Source organism: Callionymus lyra, chromosome 3 (genome assembly GCF_982586985.1).
Source record: "Callionymus lyra chromosome 3, fCalLyr1.hap1.1, whole genome shotgun sequence".
Classification (NCBI taxonomy): Eukaryota; Metazoa; Chordata; class Actinopteri; order Syngnathiformes; family Callionymidae; genus Callionymus; species Callionymus lyra.
The window spans coordinates 8,045,015-8,063,705 of NC_141820.1; the positions used below are offsets into that span (position 1 = coordinate 8,045,015).

The following is an 18,691-nucleotide window of genomic DNA, read 5'->3' on the forward strand; positions in this document are numbered from 1 at the left end:
AGATATTTAAGGGGCTGAATTGAAGGAAAAAAAAAGGTGATTTGATTGCCAAACTTCGCCCCCACAAATTTGTCTGGCAGAGTCGGCGCATCCTGCGAGAGTAAAGATCGAGCCAAAGATGTGAGGTCTGGTCTCTGCCGAGGGAATCGGCCCGTCCTCAACGTTTAACCGCCATACTTTGGAGAAAAGAGCGGGTGTGCGTCGCAAAACCTTACCCTTGCCGTCTTACTATCCCGTGTAAAAAATTAAACAAATACAAAGGCACAGGAGGGACTTGCAGGAAAAAGTGAGATCCCTTCCCTGGTGATCTCCATACGGATTTCTATATTATCTGCATTATGTAGTAAGCATCAATATTAATAGGATGGTTCAGGCAGGAAACGATAAAAGTAAAGCTCGGCCAGTAAATTAACTGACGTTAAATGGCATTTAATTCGAAAGACTACTTCATAGCCGGTGCACCCCTTCGTAATGACGCCCTCGCTTCACAACATTTCATGACATTAATCAACTTTTTAAACACTGAATCTGCTTTTTTGATTGACACGTGGCTGATCCAATCAAATCTCATGGGCGAAGTGGTCAGGGGGGCTGGACGTTCACGAACATGGTTTTATGTGAGCGTGTAGTGTCAATAAAAGCTTTAATTGTACTTAATTTAAATACTAAATGCTAAGATTAACGTGCAAAAATGCAATATAAGACAAGAATCATTTGACTGAGTGAACGTAACGTCCGAGTCTCAACACACATATTGTGGTGAGAGTCCAGGGTTAGGACGGGGGCGAGTCTTACAACAATACATATTGTCCTTCCTTAGTAAACCCCCCCCCAAGAAAAGATCTCCCGACATTAGCTCCATAAGTCAGGCTTGTATTTATTTAAGTCAAGGACAACAGCCTTCACTTAATTCTCCTTTTCTTGACCGCGGTTGGAAAAGAAAACCTGAAGTTCTTCTCCTCATTTTGAAAGGAACAATCGAACGACACTGCAGTCAAAGTTCACTCTATCCAGGCCCCGGTAGCTATAGAAACAAGGGGAGGGCGAGTCCTGCACACGTGAAGCGACGGCAGCGTCTGAATGAGGAATTTGCATTGAAACATAAGGTTAAATGAGGCACAGAGAGAGAGAGTCCGGCCCACGAAAAAAAAAAACACAACCACCGGCGACCTCCTCCTCACAGTCTGTACACGAGGCCCACATTTCATTCGGACAAGGCCTCGCGAAAAAAAACCCAGATACAAGAGTTTTTTTTTTTAAAAGAGAAGGAGGGGAAGAGGGTAAGCGTGTTCACTCCCCCCCCACTACTCTCTATTTTGGTTTCCTCTTCTCTGACACGCTAGATTTTTAACTTCATCAGTTTGTGTTCGCCTGATGAGACAAACACTGACAGCCTCTTTACATTTGTAAAGGCCCTTCGTAGCAGCTGGGCTCGTCCCACACACACACACACACTCACACACACACACACACACACACACACACACACACACCAACAAGAGTCAGAGGCCTAGTAGCTCCAGCTGGGGCCTGCAGGAAGAGCCAACTCTGCACAAAATGGCCAGTCCCGCGACGTTCCTGCCACGAGTGTGTGTCTTGTTCCGTCGCACGGGGAAACCGAACGTTATCGACTTCTCAAAAAAATAAAAATAAAAAGTCGTGCTTTGATGGGTCGAGAGAAAGAAAGAAAAAAAAAAAAAAACACTCCGACGCCACCGTCTCTCTCTCTTTGTTTACATGGTTTGTTATTCTAAAAGTGCGGCCGCTCTGCACTCATTACTTCTCACTTAGCGTCCGTCAATCACTCCCTGACTGATGTATTCCATAATCATTAGCAGATTGTAGGTGTTTTGGGGGGACAGTGGGAGGAGTCGCGGGGGCCGACGCTCATGTTTCAGGGGGGAAATGGTTAAGCCAAGCATGTATAATTGTCTTACGCTAATTAAGGGGGGAGCCGGGGCGCGGGGGGAGGGAGGCCCCGATCCAGCGGGGCCAGGAGTTCTTTTCTCAAAAATAAAACCCCTGTGGTGGTTTGAGTGAGGGGGTGAAGGGGGGTGAAGGGGGGGTAGGTTGGAGACCTGGATCTTTCCATGGCGGCAGATGCATGTTTCGTCGGGCCCTACTTTTTGGCCCCGAGACAAGACTCAGAAACATCAGCTGCAGCTGCTGGAAAACGCAAGACAGATGTGACATGTGTGCGTGCACGCAACCCACACTCACACACGTGCACACACATGACGGGAGCGTGCGATCGGACGGACGCCGTGTATCGCCCTGTTATTTTTGGCCGGGGTTGTTTGGGGGGGAGGGGGGGGTTTGGTTAGTTAATAATCCGGATACAAGACTTCGAGATGAGTGGAGTCTGGTGAGTTGACTCATCGGCAAAACACCGTGAACTTTGACTCACCGACTGAGGTAGAAGGTTTTCTGTTGTCTTGTTTACAAAAGTGTTTGTTTGGAGAATCTACTGCCGCTACAATTTGTTGTGAAATCTGGGTTTATTTTTTTATATTTAAAGTTCTCTTGGACCGAAGATGTAGAAAAACAACACTATTCAAAGAGTTCTTTTTTTGTATCACTCACAAAAGTTCACTGTTGTTATTCACCGTTTGTGTATTACCGACTAAAGAAGGAACTGGACGAGCCCGCCGTCAACTTAGAAGCTACCAAAACAATGGTATCCAATGAGATATTTCACTTTATTTGTGCTTTTTTGGTCAGTATCAGGAAGAGCCCTAGTCACGTAAACATATAACTGAGTTAAAAAAAACAACGACTCTTGACTCGAGTTGAAATAAGTCAAATATTTAGAACAACTTCACCAACAACTAACTAGTGATCTGTCTCGGGGGGGAAACTCCAGAACATGGTCACCCTAAATACTAATACTAAACTAATATAGACCATAGAGAATGTGTTTCTAATATTACTTAACGTACAACAATACAAAATCTCCCTACTTTACTTTTTTACTTTACATAAGTAAACTTCAAGGGGACTATAAGTATTTATACTTAAAGTTAAGTGGTATACTTGAAGTTTACTTCTGGCATCCATTAGCAAGAAGAAGTTTATTCAAATGTACTATGAGTATCCATTTAATACTATAATATAATTAGTATTCATGAAGTTTACCTCCGATATCCCTTAGAAAAAGTGTACTAAGAGTACTTCTTTAATATTGAAATTGAAGTAGTATTGTGGAAGTTTACTTCTAAGCAAGAAGAAGTATATTCAAGTAAGGAAGTAAATCCAGGTGTACTATGAGTATACTTGTTTTATACCAACATTAAACTAGTATGGTTGAAGTTTACTTCATACATCCAAAAAAAGTATATGTAAGTGTACATTGATTATTCTTATTTCACACTAAAAGTAAAATAATATACATGGATATGCTTATTTTTGCTAAGGGATGTCAGAGTTCAACTTCATGTGTAGTATAGGTGTACTTATTATTACTTATTATATGTATATTATTCAAATCTACTATGAGTATATCTATTTAATACTAAAATATAATTAGTATACATGAAGTTTATGGCTGATATCCCTTAGAAAAAGTGTGCTAAGAGTACTTCTTTAATATTGAAATTGAAGTAGTATTGTGGAAGGTTACTTCTGACACCCCTAAGCAAGTTTTTTTTAAGGAAGTAAATCCAGGTGTACTATGAGTATACTTGTTTTATACCAACATTAAAGTAGTATAGTTGAAGTTTACTTCATACATCCAAATAAGTATATTTAAGTGTGCATTGATTATTCTTATTTCATACTTAAAGTAAAATAGTATACTTGGAAATGCTTATTTTTGCTAAGGGATGTCATGTAATACTAAACTAATATAGAATAATATATAGAACGTGTTTCTAATATTACTTCATGTACAACAATACAGATTACTTTATCTAAACAGTGTTAGAAACTTATATTGTTGTCACTTGAGGACTTTCAAAAAAGAGGGACTTAAGCAACATGAGGAAAGGTTTAGAGAAATATTTCTAAACTAAGAGAGAATATATTCGACTTAAGGAACAATATCTTCCACTGTCTTTGTCCGCCACACTAAAAGGAAGTGTGTGTTTCCAGTGGAACCACTCGAGGACACTTCACGTGTGTGTGTGTTGGAGGAGGGGGGGGTTGCTTTGTTAAAAAACATCTATAAATAAAACAAAAAAATAAGAAACTACCATCGAGTCACATCCATGTTTCTGCTCAACAAACCCTTAGTTAGCATTTTAGCTCCTGATTCAGCAAAGACGAAATAAAAACTCCTTCATTTCTAGACTCAGTTAAAACTCACTCGCTGTTATTTACACGAAGAAGAAGCAGAAGCAGATGATGTTGTTTCCGTGGTTTCTTTTTCATTTTGTCTTCTTCTTGAAGCCTCTGCAATGCGACTGAACGTCTCTTTAAATCCATGACACTAGTGCTCGGTCATGTTACCGTAATGTTGCTGCTTCACTCTCCGCGCGCACGAGCCGTAGTAACGGTGGGAGAATATATGGAGTTGAAAATGGACGTTTATTAAAAATTTAAAAATTAAAAACCTCATATAAACAAGGGTGACTGATAACCCATCGCGAGAGAAATGTTTTCCTATAATAAAAAAATGAATAAAATAAGTGTATTTAATACCTGTCGTCGACATCTTTTTTTTTACCAGCTTTAAAAAACACACAAATATCGAGCGACACAAACTTCTTGTTTCTAAACACACAATAATCCGAACACACACACACACACTTCTGACTTCACACCACGTTTGACCCAGATCCGCGTTAAGAAAGTTTACGATATTCCATCGAAGCTTCAACTTTAAACTGAAAAAAGGTTTTTGTGTTTGTTAGTTTTTGTGTAGTACTTACGTATCTCTTCTGAATGATATTCCTCTTAGGTCTTTCTTTTGTCATTATTCCACACTGAAAGAAAATGTCGGGCTATAGAGAGAATGGCCACATGAATGTCTTTTTTTTTTTTTTTTTCTTGTTGGACTCTCGTCGGTTTAAATCCCCGGTGCTCTGGTCGAGAGAAGAAGAAGAAGAAAAAAAAAAAAAAAAAAAAAAGGTTCTTTCGCTTCAATCCACCTCCTTTTTTTTCTCCTCCTTTTCCTCGCCGGTAGATCCTGCTCCTCGAGCGGGTTGAAGAACCGAGCGATCAAGGGTCTGGACCGGACTCACTCGAGGATAATAACATGGTCATAACAAACAATAAGTTCCATTCGCCGGAGCTTTCGTCGCTTCACTCCCCGGCTCTTCTTCTTCTTCTTCTTCTTCTTCTTCTTCTTCTTCTTCTTCTTCTTCTTCTTCTTCTTCTTCTGCACGAATCTACTCCAGCTGACGTCACGCAGTCACATCTTGTTCCTCGAGATGCGATCGCAAAAGAAAGGGAGAAGGGAAATGAAAAGAAAAGAAAAGAAAAGGATCTCGTGGCGTGGCTTCTGTGGAGCTGGAGCCTGCGGTGGACGAGCTGCTCTCCGGCGGCGTGTATGCGCTGCTGACGGAGAGCAGCTCCTTTCTTCCCCGCGACCAGCCTATCACAGGCCGCGCTCAGCAGCGGCAACTTTAAACCCCCGAGAAACATGAGCTTCAGCGTCAGAGAGTACCTGAGGGGGTTTTAAAGGTACTTTAGATATATGTGTACATGTGTGAAGATGTTTTCTGGAACATGTTGACTTGAGGAAAGGTTGTTGGGGTTTAAAAAGAAACCAGTCGTCAAAGTTGAATACTTTTTTAAAGAGATTATTGGACAACAGTACAAGTATATTCAAGTGTACTATGAGTAAACTTATGTAATACTAAAATTCAAGTAGTATACTTGGATATATTTCTTTTTCTAAGGGATGTTATAAGTAAACTTCAAGTGTACTATAAGTATACCCTTTTAATACTAAAATTAAAGTAGTATACTTAGATGTACTTCTTCTTGCTAAGGGATATCAAGAAGTAAAATTCAAGTGTTCTATAAGTATACTTATTTTATACTAAAATGTAAGTAGTAAACTAAGGTGTACTTCTTCTTGTTAAGGGATATCAAGAAGTAAACTTCAAGTGTACTACAAGTATACTTATTTAATCCAAAAATCGAAGTTATATACTTGGATATACTTCTTTATCAAAGGGATGTCAGAAGTAAACTTCAAGTGTTCTATAAGTATACTTATTTTATACTAAAATGGAAGTTATATACTTGGATATACTTCTTTATCGAAGGGATGTCATAAGTAAACTTCAAGTGTACTACAAGTATACTTATTTAATCCAAAAATCGAAGTTATATACTTGGATATACTTCTTTATCAAAGGGATGTCAGAAGTAAACTTCAAGTTTAGTATAAGTATACTTATTTTATACTAACATAGTAGTATTATACTTGGATATATTACTTTTTGCTAAGGGTTGTTACAAGTAAACTCCCAGTGTACTATAAGTGTACTTATTCTATACTAACATTTAAGTTGTATACTTAGATGTACTTCTTCTTGCTAAAAGACATCAGAAATGAATTTCGAGTGTACTATAAGTATACTTATTTTATACTAAAAGTGAAGTAGTATACCAAGATATACTTCTTCTTGCTAAAGGATATCATAAATAAACTTCAAGTGTACTATGAGTATACCTATTTTATACTAAAATTGAAGTTATATACTTGGATATACTTCTTTATCAAAGTGATGTTAGAAGTGAACTTCAAGTGTACTATAAGTACAATTATTTTATACTAAAATTGAAGTTTTATACTTGGATATATTTCTTTTTGCTAAGGGATGTCAGAAGTAAACTTCAAGTGCACTACAAGTATGCTTATATAATACTAAAACTGAAGTTATATACTTGGATATACTTCCTTTTGCAAAGGGCTATCAGAAATAAACTTCAAGTGAATTATAAGTATACTTATTTCATACAAAAATTGAAGTTATACACTTGGGTCTTTTTGCTAAGGGATGTTATAAGTAAACTTCCAATGTACTATAATTAAACTTATTTTATACTAAAATTGAAGTTGTATACTTAGATGTACTTCTTCTTGCTAAGGGAAGTCAGAGGTCAACTCCATGTGTACTATGAGTGTACTTTTTTTATACTAAAATTTAAGTAGTATGCTTGAAGTTTTTGACATACTATACTTTAAAATATTACACTGGTGTATACTTTATGAAATGTACTTCAAGTTCAGTGTACTACTTTTTTTGGGGGGAGGAGCCATATCATTGTGGCGCGAAGTAAACAGTGCAAAGGATTATGGGAGTGGGTGATGGTTGTTAGATACACACATTGAAATATAAAGTATTGACAAGCAAAGGCCACAGAAGCTGTGTATCGGTATAAAACTTTGGAAACATCAAACGTCAAACAACAACGTCAACATCTACAGTTGACACACGGGGATGTCGTGGTCAGAGCGTATGATGTCGGAACATTATGTTGTTATGGATTTTGTTGTTACGAGACAATTAAAGATATTTATTTTCGGTAAAACTTTTAGTTCTACACATTAGATTCTGTCCGAAACATATTGTCTTTAATATAAAACTGTATTAAAGTCAACTCTCTTTGAAACAAACCAGGTGGATTCTACAACTAATTCAAAGTATAAGAGCCATCGTAGCGAAAGTAGACCCCCTTTCCAAATTAGCATGTCAATCAAACCCCCGTCAGACCCCAAACTCCTCACTCCAACCCCCCCCCCCCAGCACCACGTGGGTCCACATCAGGAACATTATAAAATCAACCGTTTCAATGGACCCCCCTTGGAGACCTGTGGGTCGGGTCAGCGGCGGCTCTTTTGTCGAGTCACTTTTATTTGCTTGTTTCAAATTCACAGAGTATTCGTAGTAACAGCTCACGGCGGTCGTCGGTCCGAGAGCGATGTCTTCGGCGAGGAAACGTGATGGGTTTACAAAAAATGTTGCTGGAGTTTTTTCAAAATGCAAATAACGCGTGTTAAACGAAATCTGATGACAACAATATGAGTTTTTAACACCTTCACGCGTTGTTTTCGCAGCCGGGACGTGGTTTCACTTCAACCACTACTAGAAAGGAAGTCATTATACGAAGAGAAGAACATCTGTATTTCGACACTTTAATGGACTTAAAAGTAGTAACAATGTGAGGCATTTATCAATAAAATCAAAGGTTATTTGATATAGTTTCTGTTCTATTTATTATTACTGCGTAAAAGTTGTTTTGTACTTGACAGTACAAAGTCAAGTACTTATAAACACTTCATAAACTTAACTTTAAGAATACTCCTTTTTTCTAAGGGTACTAACTAAGTCTGATATATTCCACAGTAGATTCAAGATTAAAAATAAGGTTTTAGTGTTTTTTTTCCGCTTTAAAATTTGTCATTTGTTAAATGATTTCCGTTCGTTGTTAGAGAAACATTATTTTGTTTGAGACAATTAAAAAACATTTGATTTCGGCAAAACTTGTCTTTTATATATTGTTTGGAAACTGTTTTTGTTCGATGAGATCTTGTTTATTTCAGTCGTGCGACACAAGTCAAAGTATTAAGGACGATAAATGACTTATGTATGTATAAATAGATGTATAAATGTATAAATAAATGTGTGGACAAATATCAATATGTCAAAATGTCAAAACAATAAATGACTTCTAATTTAATTGTTGTCAAAAAATTGAGCTATTTTACGTATAAATACACATTTTTCATTTATACTTTTTGTCTTCTATTTATTTAGGTATTTATACATTTTGTCATTTTGACGGGTCAAACATCCAAAGTTAGCCGTGTTGCTAAGATAAACGTGGGATCCACGAGTGATGCTCTCAAGGTAGTGGTAGTTGATCCAAGGCTGTGACCAATCACTCCCTTTGACTGATGTTGGACCCGCCCACTTAATTTACATACGGACTACGAAATGTCATTTATCGTCCTTCATACCAAAGGAACAGAAAAAGACACGATTAAACAATTTGACTAAAGCATTTTAACGTTTTTTTGTTTCAACCAAAACCTGTTGATTTTCAAGTCGATAGAATAACATTTTCAAGATATACAAATAAATAAAAGGACATTTGAAAATTAGCAAAGGTTTTAATTTGATTGTAAATAGTTTTATTATTATTCATTTTATTTAAGATTCTAAAAAAGTTGCATATTTCATATGTTTAACCGCTTAAAATAAAATACATCAAATGCAAAACAAAGTGTTATTATGCCATCATTTGATTCGATTTTATTCAGTTAAATGTTGTATTGTTTTATAAACTTATATAAAACAATATACAATATATATAAGTACTATAAAATAAAAACAACCTTAAACGGACAAATAAAAGGCAAAAAAGATAAGAAAAGAGATCAAAGATCTTTAAAAAAATATATGTATTGAAATGCATGATAAAGAAACCTTCAATAAATAAAGTGTATTATATTTAATATAAATTTTATTTTAAAATATCTTATAAAACCACTACGAGAAAAAAAATATTCAAACAAAGATCTTTAGGGAAATGTACGTAGGGTTGAACTAGTAACGATTTTAAATATTACTAAATGGACAGTTTTATAGAATTATTTGAACACACACTCTTAACAACCCTGAATATAAAGACATGAATCGGTCATTTAAAAAAAACATCGGAGTGGATTTAAAATAAATATTGTGTCAAATGATCGTGTTTTCGATTTCTTGGTCTCGTGTAATTTTGGCAGACGAATCAATGAAGCGAACATGAACGCATGTGGATAGAGACGCGATCAATAACCAGCAGGTCAATCAATCCATGATGTTTACGCAGACGCCTCCCTCTGTGACGACAACATCAACACGTTAAATGATGTAAAACTAAAATCACCGCTTTGTCCAAAGCTTCTCGTTTGTCCCCTCGTGGCCCCCGAGCCAGTCCGAGCTCCCGCAGCTTCCCTTTCACCCTCTGGTCTCAGGGGGGCTTCACTGGGGTCTCCTGCCCCGCCGGTGCTGACATTTAGTCCTGCATGAATCATTGAGACAGGCCAGAGGGGGGGTTTGGGGGGCTCGGTTTTTTTTTAGACCTTCCCCAACTTTCACATTTAGCTCCCGCGACGTACAGGTGGACGAGGGGTCGTCGTGTCACCAGGGATCGGGCCCCGTGTCGTCGAGTTGAGGTCAATGTGAGATCACGGTTTCTAGAAATGACTTTTATTTGACATGACTTCGACCGAACAAAAGCAAATCCATCGATTATTACTGTCTGAAAGGTGTTTTTTTGTTCAAAAAAGATAGTATTTTCTCTATTTGAGAGTCTTCACGGTAGTAAATCCAAGTGTACTGTGCGTATAATTGTTTTATATCAAAATTAAAGTAGTATACCTGAAGCTAATTGATTTGATTTTCTTTAGCAATAGTAGTATATACACGTGTACTATACGAGTATATCTATTTAAAATTGAAATATAATTAGTATACATGAAGTTTACCTCTGATATCCCTTAGATAAAGTATATCCAAGTGTAATAAGAGTACTTCTTTAATATTAAAATGAAAGTAGTATTGTGGAAGTTTACTTCTTACATCCCTTAGCAAGAAGAAATATATTCAAGTGTGCAATGTAACTTATTGTATGTTTAAATGTAAGTAGTGTACTTGAAGTTTACCTCTGAAATTTCTAACAAAAAGTAAGTAAATCCAAGTGTATAATGAGTATACTTGTTTTATACCAACATTAAAGTAGTATACCTGAAGTTTCCTTTGGATATTCCTTGGCAATAGAAGTATATTCCAGTCTTCTATGACTATACTTTTTTTTTATTGTAAAACAATAGTAGAATACTTTAATTTTACTTTTTGTACCAAAAAATGAAGTAGTATAGTTGAAGTTTTCTTCATACATCCAAATAAGTATATTTAAGTCTACAATGAATGTTCTTATTTTATACTAAATATTAATGGTAAACTGTGCAAAGGATCATGGGAGCAGTAGATGGGTGTTAGATACATACAAATATTGTATAAGTATTTTTTTATTTAAAGAGATTGTATTTTCTCTAAAGTAACACTCGCCTGTGGCTCTTGTAGTAGATTTAATTTCAGTCGAGTTTACCCTGTTCAAAACACACTTTCTGATGAAGTTTTTATATTTTTTCTGTGTTCATTTGATTGAGATTCTTCCACACACATGTGCAAATCCTGTAAGCGTGTTGCCGTGTGTTTGTGTCAGAGTGTGTGTCAGAGTGTGTGTCAGAGTGTGTGTCCACATGTATGTGAAGGGATTGATTAGAGCCTTCGCTCTCAATGTGCTTAATTGCCCAGTGAGGCTCAGCAGACGGTGCTGGAGATTGATGTCCGATAGCCAAGGAACGAGTGAACCTCCCTCTCTGGCTGTGTGTGAGTGTGTGTGTGCGTAAGTGTGTGTGTGTGCGCGTTTGTGTGTTTGTGAACTGATAGGGGGCCCAAGAATCCCAAATGAATGTTGAAAGATGAAATGGCTATACATCGCACGCTGCGAAAATAAACCCAGAAGACTTCCCTTCAAAGCGGAGAAAACATGGCGAGTCTAATCACATCTGCTGGAAATAAAAGATGCACTCGGAGGTGAAAACTGTCCTCACTGCTGTGTGAGTCCATCATTATTATGTTTTCAGATTAAATCACCCTTTTTTTGTTTTTTTGCACCGTTTATCTGAACATCTATGAGGATATATTTCTCTACAGCTGTAGAAATGATTGTTTAAAGAAGATAAAGTACATTTATATTTCTTTAACGATCTCTCCTGACATGTGATACACGTTCTTCTCTCAAAGACGCAGTAAGTTCCTTATCATGACCATTTTTTTACACTTATTACTTTATAAAGTTGCTCTGAAATCTGGGCGAACGAGAGGTTACGAGAGTTCATCTATTTAGTTTTTCCACAAAAGTATTCTTGACGGATTCATAACTAGTGTGTTTTTTGTCCTGGTGTAGAAAGTTCTTCCACCTCTCGCTGGTTCAGACGATACTTCTCGGACTGAATAATGTATTTGTTTCTCTGGATCAGACCAGCTGATAAAATATGGAAGGATCTCTGTTTTTTTTATTTTCACTAAATAAAAGACCATCTTTTGTTTCTTGCACCTGAAGACAGACTCTGGAGTCGACGACATCTGGATTAATTCAGTCCAGGATTTATTATGTTCCGACACATCTTACCATTCAATTAAAACAACTTTATTGAAAATATTTGACACATTTCACAGTTTAAACTTAACTATATGAGAGAAAACAAACACAATGAGTTTTTATGGGCAGAAACCTTGAGCAGAGCCAGACTGAACAATCGGAACAATATCACGGGTGCAAAGAATATAAATCAATTGTCATTTGAATGATATGAACACATGGACGGGTCGGTCTCTATATCGGTTTAAATGTATTGATTGATTGATTTGTCTTGGTTGTGAAGAATAGAAACTATTGATCAGAAACTTTTATTGGAAACATAACAGAATTTCTTTGAATAAAAGAATGAAATAACGTTAATATAGTAAAAAGACATTAGTAAAAATACAAAAAATGAAATCAAAATAACAGACATTAAGATACAATGACTATATATATATATATATATATATATATATATATATATATATATATATATAAAATGAATAGTGTGACGTTCTGTTTATGTAGGATGTGATAATAAACTAATAATAGTAACAAATATGTTGTAATTTAATTAAAATTGGAAGTATTTTGTGCTCTCTGTTTATGAGGAGTTTTATATAAAAACCACTGTATCCTCTCGTCCTTGGTCATGGAGACTCACCCCCCCCCCCCAACTTGATTTTTATTTCATCAGGAAAATGGAAAATGGCCGACACGAGCAGGAGACTCTCAGATCTTGATGCACAATAAAAATCATCGTCTCTAATAAAACATTCACATGACAGTTATCTTGCATCTACAACATTCTTTCAATATTTGTCTTCCTGTGTTTGGGTGTCTGTAAGGCTGGTGGTGGGGGGGGGGGGGGGGGATCAACAGGATGGATCTCCACACCCCCGGGGGCCGTGAGGGTGAACCCCTCCTCGGGGCATGTATCTGGGATCATCTCGGCTCGTCTCGCCGCCCTAACCTGACCCATCTGGAAGCTAAATGCAAAGCCGTGTGAAGATCAGAGCCAGGGGACGACTCGCCCTCACTGCTGCCCGCGAGGCTGCCGTTGTGTTGGGCTAATGAGGCGGAGGTCCCGGGGCTCACCTGGCGACCCTCCTCCCTGCAGTCCGGCTGCAGCCGCTACATGTGTCGGGCGGATCCTCGGAGGTCTTCCTCCCCCCCGGCTCGTCTGCGAGTGTGCACGGGTCTGTGGTTACCGCTGCATCCTGGGTAATAAAGCTGCTCATCAAGTGTGTAGGCAGAGTAATAGGTAGAGTAATGTGCTCCACTCACTGAAGCGTCTTCGGCTGCCAATGGTTTACAGGGAGTATGGAAGTGATGTCGCTCACGTCACTCTATACTCTCTCTGTTATTAACATTTCCACAGTCTCTCACTTCATACACTTTCAAAAAAATACTGTATTTTTAGGACCAGAACGCTCAACATTACTGTGTGTCTGATAGCCTTGACTCATTGGCTAGTTACAGCTAACTCCGGGCATCGCAGAGTAATACTACCAAGCATCGCTGATAATTATTACCGAACCTCGTAGAGTAATACTACGTAGCATCATGGTTTAATACTACGGAGCATCCCAATAAATTACTGCAAAGCATCGCAGACAAATACCACTGAGCATATTAGAGTACTACTACGGAGCATCGCAGAGTATTACTACAAAGCTTTGCGGATTGATACTATGGAGCCTCACAGAGTAAAACTATGAAGCTTCCCAGATTAATACTTTAGAGCATCACAGATAGATTCAGAAACCTTTGCGGATTAATACTACGGAGCCTCACGAGGTAATACTATGAAGCTTTGTGGATTCATACTTCAGAGCATCGTAGAGTAAAAGTATGAATCTTCGCGGATTCATATTACGAAGCATTGCAGATGAATATTACATTAGCATATCGGAATAATACTATGGAGCATCGCAGAGTATTACTACAGAGCTTCGTGGATAAATATATCTATCAATCTATCTATTACGGAGCATTGCAGAGTAATACTACGAAGCTTTGCCGATTCAAACTATGGAGCCTCACGGAGTAATACTACGAAGCTTCCCAGATGAATGCTCTGGAGCCATGCAGAATAATACTACGAAGATGTGCGAATTAACGGTATGAAGCCTCGTGGAGTAATACTATGCGAAGGTTTCGGATTAAACCTTCATAGCCTTACAGAGTAATACTATGAAGCTTTGGAAATGAATACTAGGGAGCATCACATAGTATCACTACGAAGCATTGCAAATTAATACTCGGGAGCTTTAGAGAGTATTACCACATAGCTTCAAGGATTAATACTAAAGAGCATGGCAGTCTAATACTACGAAGCATTGCAAATTAATTCTATTAAGCCTTGCGGAGTAATACTATGAAGCTTTGCAGATTAATACTACAGAGCATCGCTGAGTACGACTACGAAGCATTTCGAATTAATAATACTGAGTATCGCAGAGTAAATCTACAGAGCGGAATAAAACTACAATGCATTGTAAAGTCTTACTGTCGTGGCAAATTCTTGACACCGTAATATACATGAATCGGTTCAAGGTCAGTAAGTACAACTGCACGGTTGCCTTTGTAAGTATTTAAAGTGTATATTCACTCACTTTATCTGGGAGAGTGACCTTGAGAAAGATTTTTAAGAACATGTCGATGATTTGAAGTTTATCAGTTAAACATCCTTATGTTTGTCATGTTCTCTTGGTGTTTATAAGAACTTCTTAAATTCAACCCTTAAGTGACAATGAAGCTGCTAGAAGTGAGTCTTCTTGACTCGACCACAAGTGTTGGAGGCGTTGAGTCACAGAGCTGGAAAAGTGGTTCCTGCACCGGAGAATTGATCCGGAATCTCCTCGTCATGTGGACGGTCTAGACTGGAGTAACATGTCGGAGTAACAAAGGTTCTTCTGTGAGCTCGGGGGTGACCGGCGGCGTGGAGTCAGGGGTCCGGACCCGGCACAGGTGGAGGATCCCAGGCTGAACGGCCACGGCTCCCTTTTCAACCGACCGGGGAACACCTGCAGCAGCAAAACAAAGAGGACTCGGCCCTGATCCTGAAAGACGCCGGGAGACGGATGGGGCCGAGGACTGAGCCCCAGAGAAAGAGCGTCGGGTCGTTGCGAGTCCTCGGCCGAGGCCCAGACAAAGTAACACAAATTCAAGCCACAGCAGGGGAACAGCTGGAGCACACAGGCGAGCTGGGTGGTCCGTGGCCAGCCGGGGTGTTGGAGAGAAAGAAGCTTTGCTCGGAGAGGCTTGGAAACGGAGGGTGTAACGGGAGGAAGAAAAAACACAAGAAAGGAAAAGCAGCTACTTGTGCGTTTCCTCTTTATCCTGCTAATTATGGAAGATCAATTCGCATCGATACGTAATTATTCAAAGAAGCTCAGCATCGATAGTCCCATTACCAGCCCAGACGCTGTTCAACGTCGCCTCCTACAGATGGAAAAATCATCCTCGGGGAAAAAAAAAAAAAGGCGCCTGTGGTTTAAGTGGAGACACAATATACACACACTGGTAACAAAAACAACTAAAAAATAATATTTAAATGAATTTTAGTTCAGTTGTTACATTTTAAGTATGAGCTACAACGAATTCAAGCAATTGCAAATGTATGATTTTAGTTGTAAATGTATGATAGTAGTTGGAAATATATGATTGTTGTTGGAAATGTATGATTGTAGTTGCAAATGTATGATTGTAGTTGGAAATGTATGATAGTAGTTATAAGTATATTATTGTAGTTGGACATGTTTTATGTATTTGCAAATGTATGATAGTAGTTGGAAATGTATTATTGTTGTTGGAAATGTATGATTGTAGTTGCAAATGTATGATTTTAGTTGTAAATGTATGATAGTAGTTATAAGTATATTATTGTAGTTGGACATGTTTTATGTATTTGCAAATGTATGATAGTAGTTGGAAATGTATTATTGTTGTTGGAAATGTATGATTGTAGCTGCAAATGTATGATTTTAGTTGTAAATGTATGATAGTAGTTGGAAATATATGATTGTTGTTGGAAATGTATGATTGTAGTTGCAAATGTATGATAGTAGTTGGAAATGTATGATAGTAGTTATAAGTATATTATTGTAGTTGGACATGTTTTATGTATTTGCAAATGTATGATAGTAGTTGGAAATGTATGATAGTAGTTGGAAATATATGATTGTTGTTGTAAATGTATGATTGTAGTTGGAAATGTATGATAGTAGTTATAAGTATATTATTGTAGTTGGACATGTTTTATGTATTTGCAAATGTATGATAGTAGTTGGAAATGTATTATTGTTGTTGGAAATGTATGATTGTAGCTGCAAATGTATGATTTTAGTTGTAAATGTATGATAGTAGTTGGAAATATATGATTGTTGTTGTAAATGTATGATTGTAGTTGCAAATGTATGATAGTAGTTGGAAATGTATGATAGTAGTTATAAGTATATTATTGTAGTTGGACATGTTTTATGTATTTGCAAATGTATGATAGTAGTTGGAAATGTATTATTGTAGTTGGAAATGTATGATAGTAGTTGGAAATATATGATTGTTGTTGGAAATGTATGATTGCAGTTGGAAATATATTTTTGTAGTTAGAAATGTATTATTGTAGTTGGAAATGTTTTATGTATTTGCAAATGTATGATAGTAGTTGGAAATGTATTATCTTGGTTGTAAATGTATGATAGTAGATGCAAATGTATGATAGTAGTTAGGAATGTATGCTTGTAGTTTCAAATGTATGCTTGTAGTTTCAAATATATGATAGTAGTTGCAAATGTATGATAGTAGTTCCAAATGTATGATTATAGTTGATAATACACGTATATGATAGTAGTTGTAAATGTATGATAGTAGTTTAAAATGTTTTATTGTGGTCGAAGATTCTAATATTGTAATGTATGGTACTGTATATACAAAACTAAAGTTGCATAATATTTAAAGTGAATCATTGTACGAAACATACACGGAAATAAATACTAACAAATGATGTTTCTTACGCCCAGAGCTGTTAGTTCGCTGTTATATCTTCGTCATCAGGTTTACTTCTTCTGAGACCTGGAAAAAAGTACTACCACATTTCTAACACAAGCAGTGAGAGAATATTTTTTATATGTGTTTCAGTTAATTGAACGTACTTTAGCTCATCATAGAGTCAAAATAAGAGACACGTAAAACATCAGAAATACAAATACTACTATTACTGCCAGTGCTACTACAGTCGTGAATACTAAACACTACTCATGATTTTCAAACCAGGAGCTGCAGCTGCACTGCCGCCGCCGCCATCTTGGCCATTACTAACGGCATATTGGCCATTAATCAAAAACCTTAACGCCCTCATTAACACTTTGATCTCCGGGGTCGTATTATTCCATTACAACCTTTAAATAATAATTCACACGACCAAGTTCATGAACGTCACGTCGTTAATCACTTAAGACACGTGAGCGACGACTTTGTGTGTTTCGCCGCCGTAAAATAACACGAATGGATTGAAATGTTGCGATGAATTCATTGATAAAAAACAATTAAATATACAAAAACAACAAATATATTTACTGCAGTTCATTACTATGACACTTTATTTCTGCTAATTATTACATATTCAGAGCAAAAACCACCTTCCAATAAATCTAATTAATCCTCTGCGACGTTATTCAGCAGAAGAATGTGATAACCTTCAGCGTTTTTCACCCAGTTTGCCAATTTCTCTTTGGATTTGCGCACAAAGCTTATCAAGCCAACATGGTTTGCATGATAAAAAAGAAGGTGCGTCCTGCGGGAGGTCCTCCTGCCTCCATGTCTCCCGGGTGTTTGCTGTCATTTGCTACATATGTCGGGCTCTAATGGGCAGGAGAGCCGTGAGCTGGAGCTGTTTTGGAAGCGACCTCGTCTGATTCTCTGTTTACACTCACAGTTCTGGACTCATTTGCAAGTGAAAGACACGATTGTGGTTCAACTAACAAACAAGTTCTCCTTGAGATGAATCATCTTTGAGGGACGACAATTAGCTGTAAAATATAAAGAAATACAATTTCAGTTGTTTTTTTAAAGCTCAAGGAGATTTATTGGTTTAAAAATGTTGAGAAAAGGATGTATTTTTCTTCATCTTTGTCTTTCACCTTCACATTCACCTTCCACTTCCACTTCCACTTCTACTTTTACTTTTACTTTTACTTCCACTTCGCCTTTCACTTGCACTTCACCTTCCACTTCCACTTCCACTTCCACTTCACCTTCCACTTCCACTTCACCTTCAACTTCCACTTCGCCTTTCACTTGCACTTCACCTTCAACTTCCGCATCCAATTCACCTTCAACTTCCACTTCGCCTTCCACTTCCACTTCCACTTCCACTTCCACTTCCACTTCACCTTCAACTTCCACTTCGCCTTTCACTTGCACTTCACCTTCCACTTCCACTTCCACTTCCACTTCACCTTCAACTTCCACTTCGCCTTTCACTTGCACTTCACCTTCAACTTCCGCATCCAATTCACCTTCAACTTTCACTTCCACTTCCACTTCCCCTTCCCCTTCCCCTTCCACTTCTACTTCTACTTCTACTTCTACT

At 37.5% G+C, this 18,691-nt stretch overlaps 1 protein-coding gene across 1 annotated transcript in view; it reads right to left on the reverse strand.

Moving 5' to 3' along the window:
* Positions 1-5,470, reverse strand: part of jarid2b (jumonji and AT-rich interaction domain containing 2b) — a 130,891-nt gene extending 125,421 nt beyond the window's left edge. The window contains exon 1 of the mRNA XM_087786307.1: positions 4,869-5,470. Within this exon, the coding sequence (XP_087642433.1) occupies positions 4,869-4,913 (45 nt within the window). The 5' untranslated portion in view covers positions 4,914-5,470. The remainder of the gene's footprint in view (positions 1-4,868) is intronic.
* Between the last annotated feature and the right edge of the window lie 13,221 nt (positions 5,471-18,691).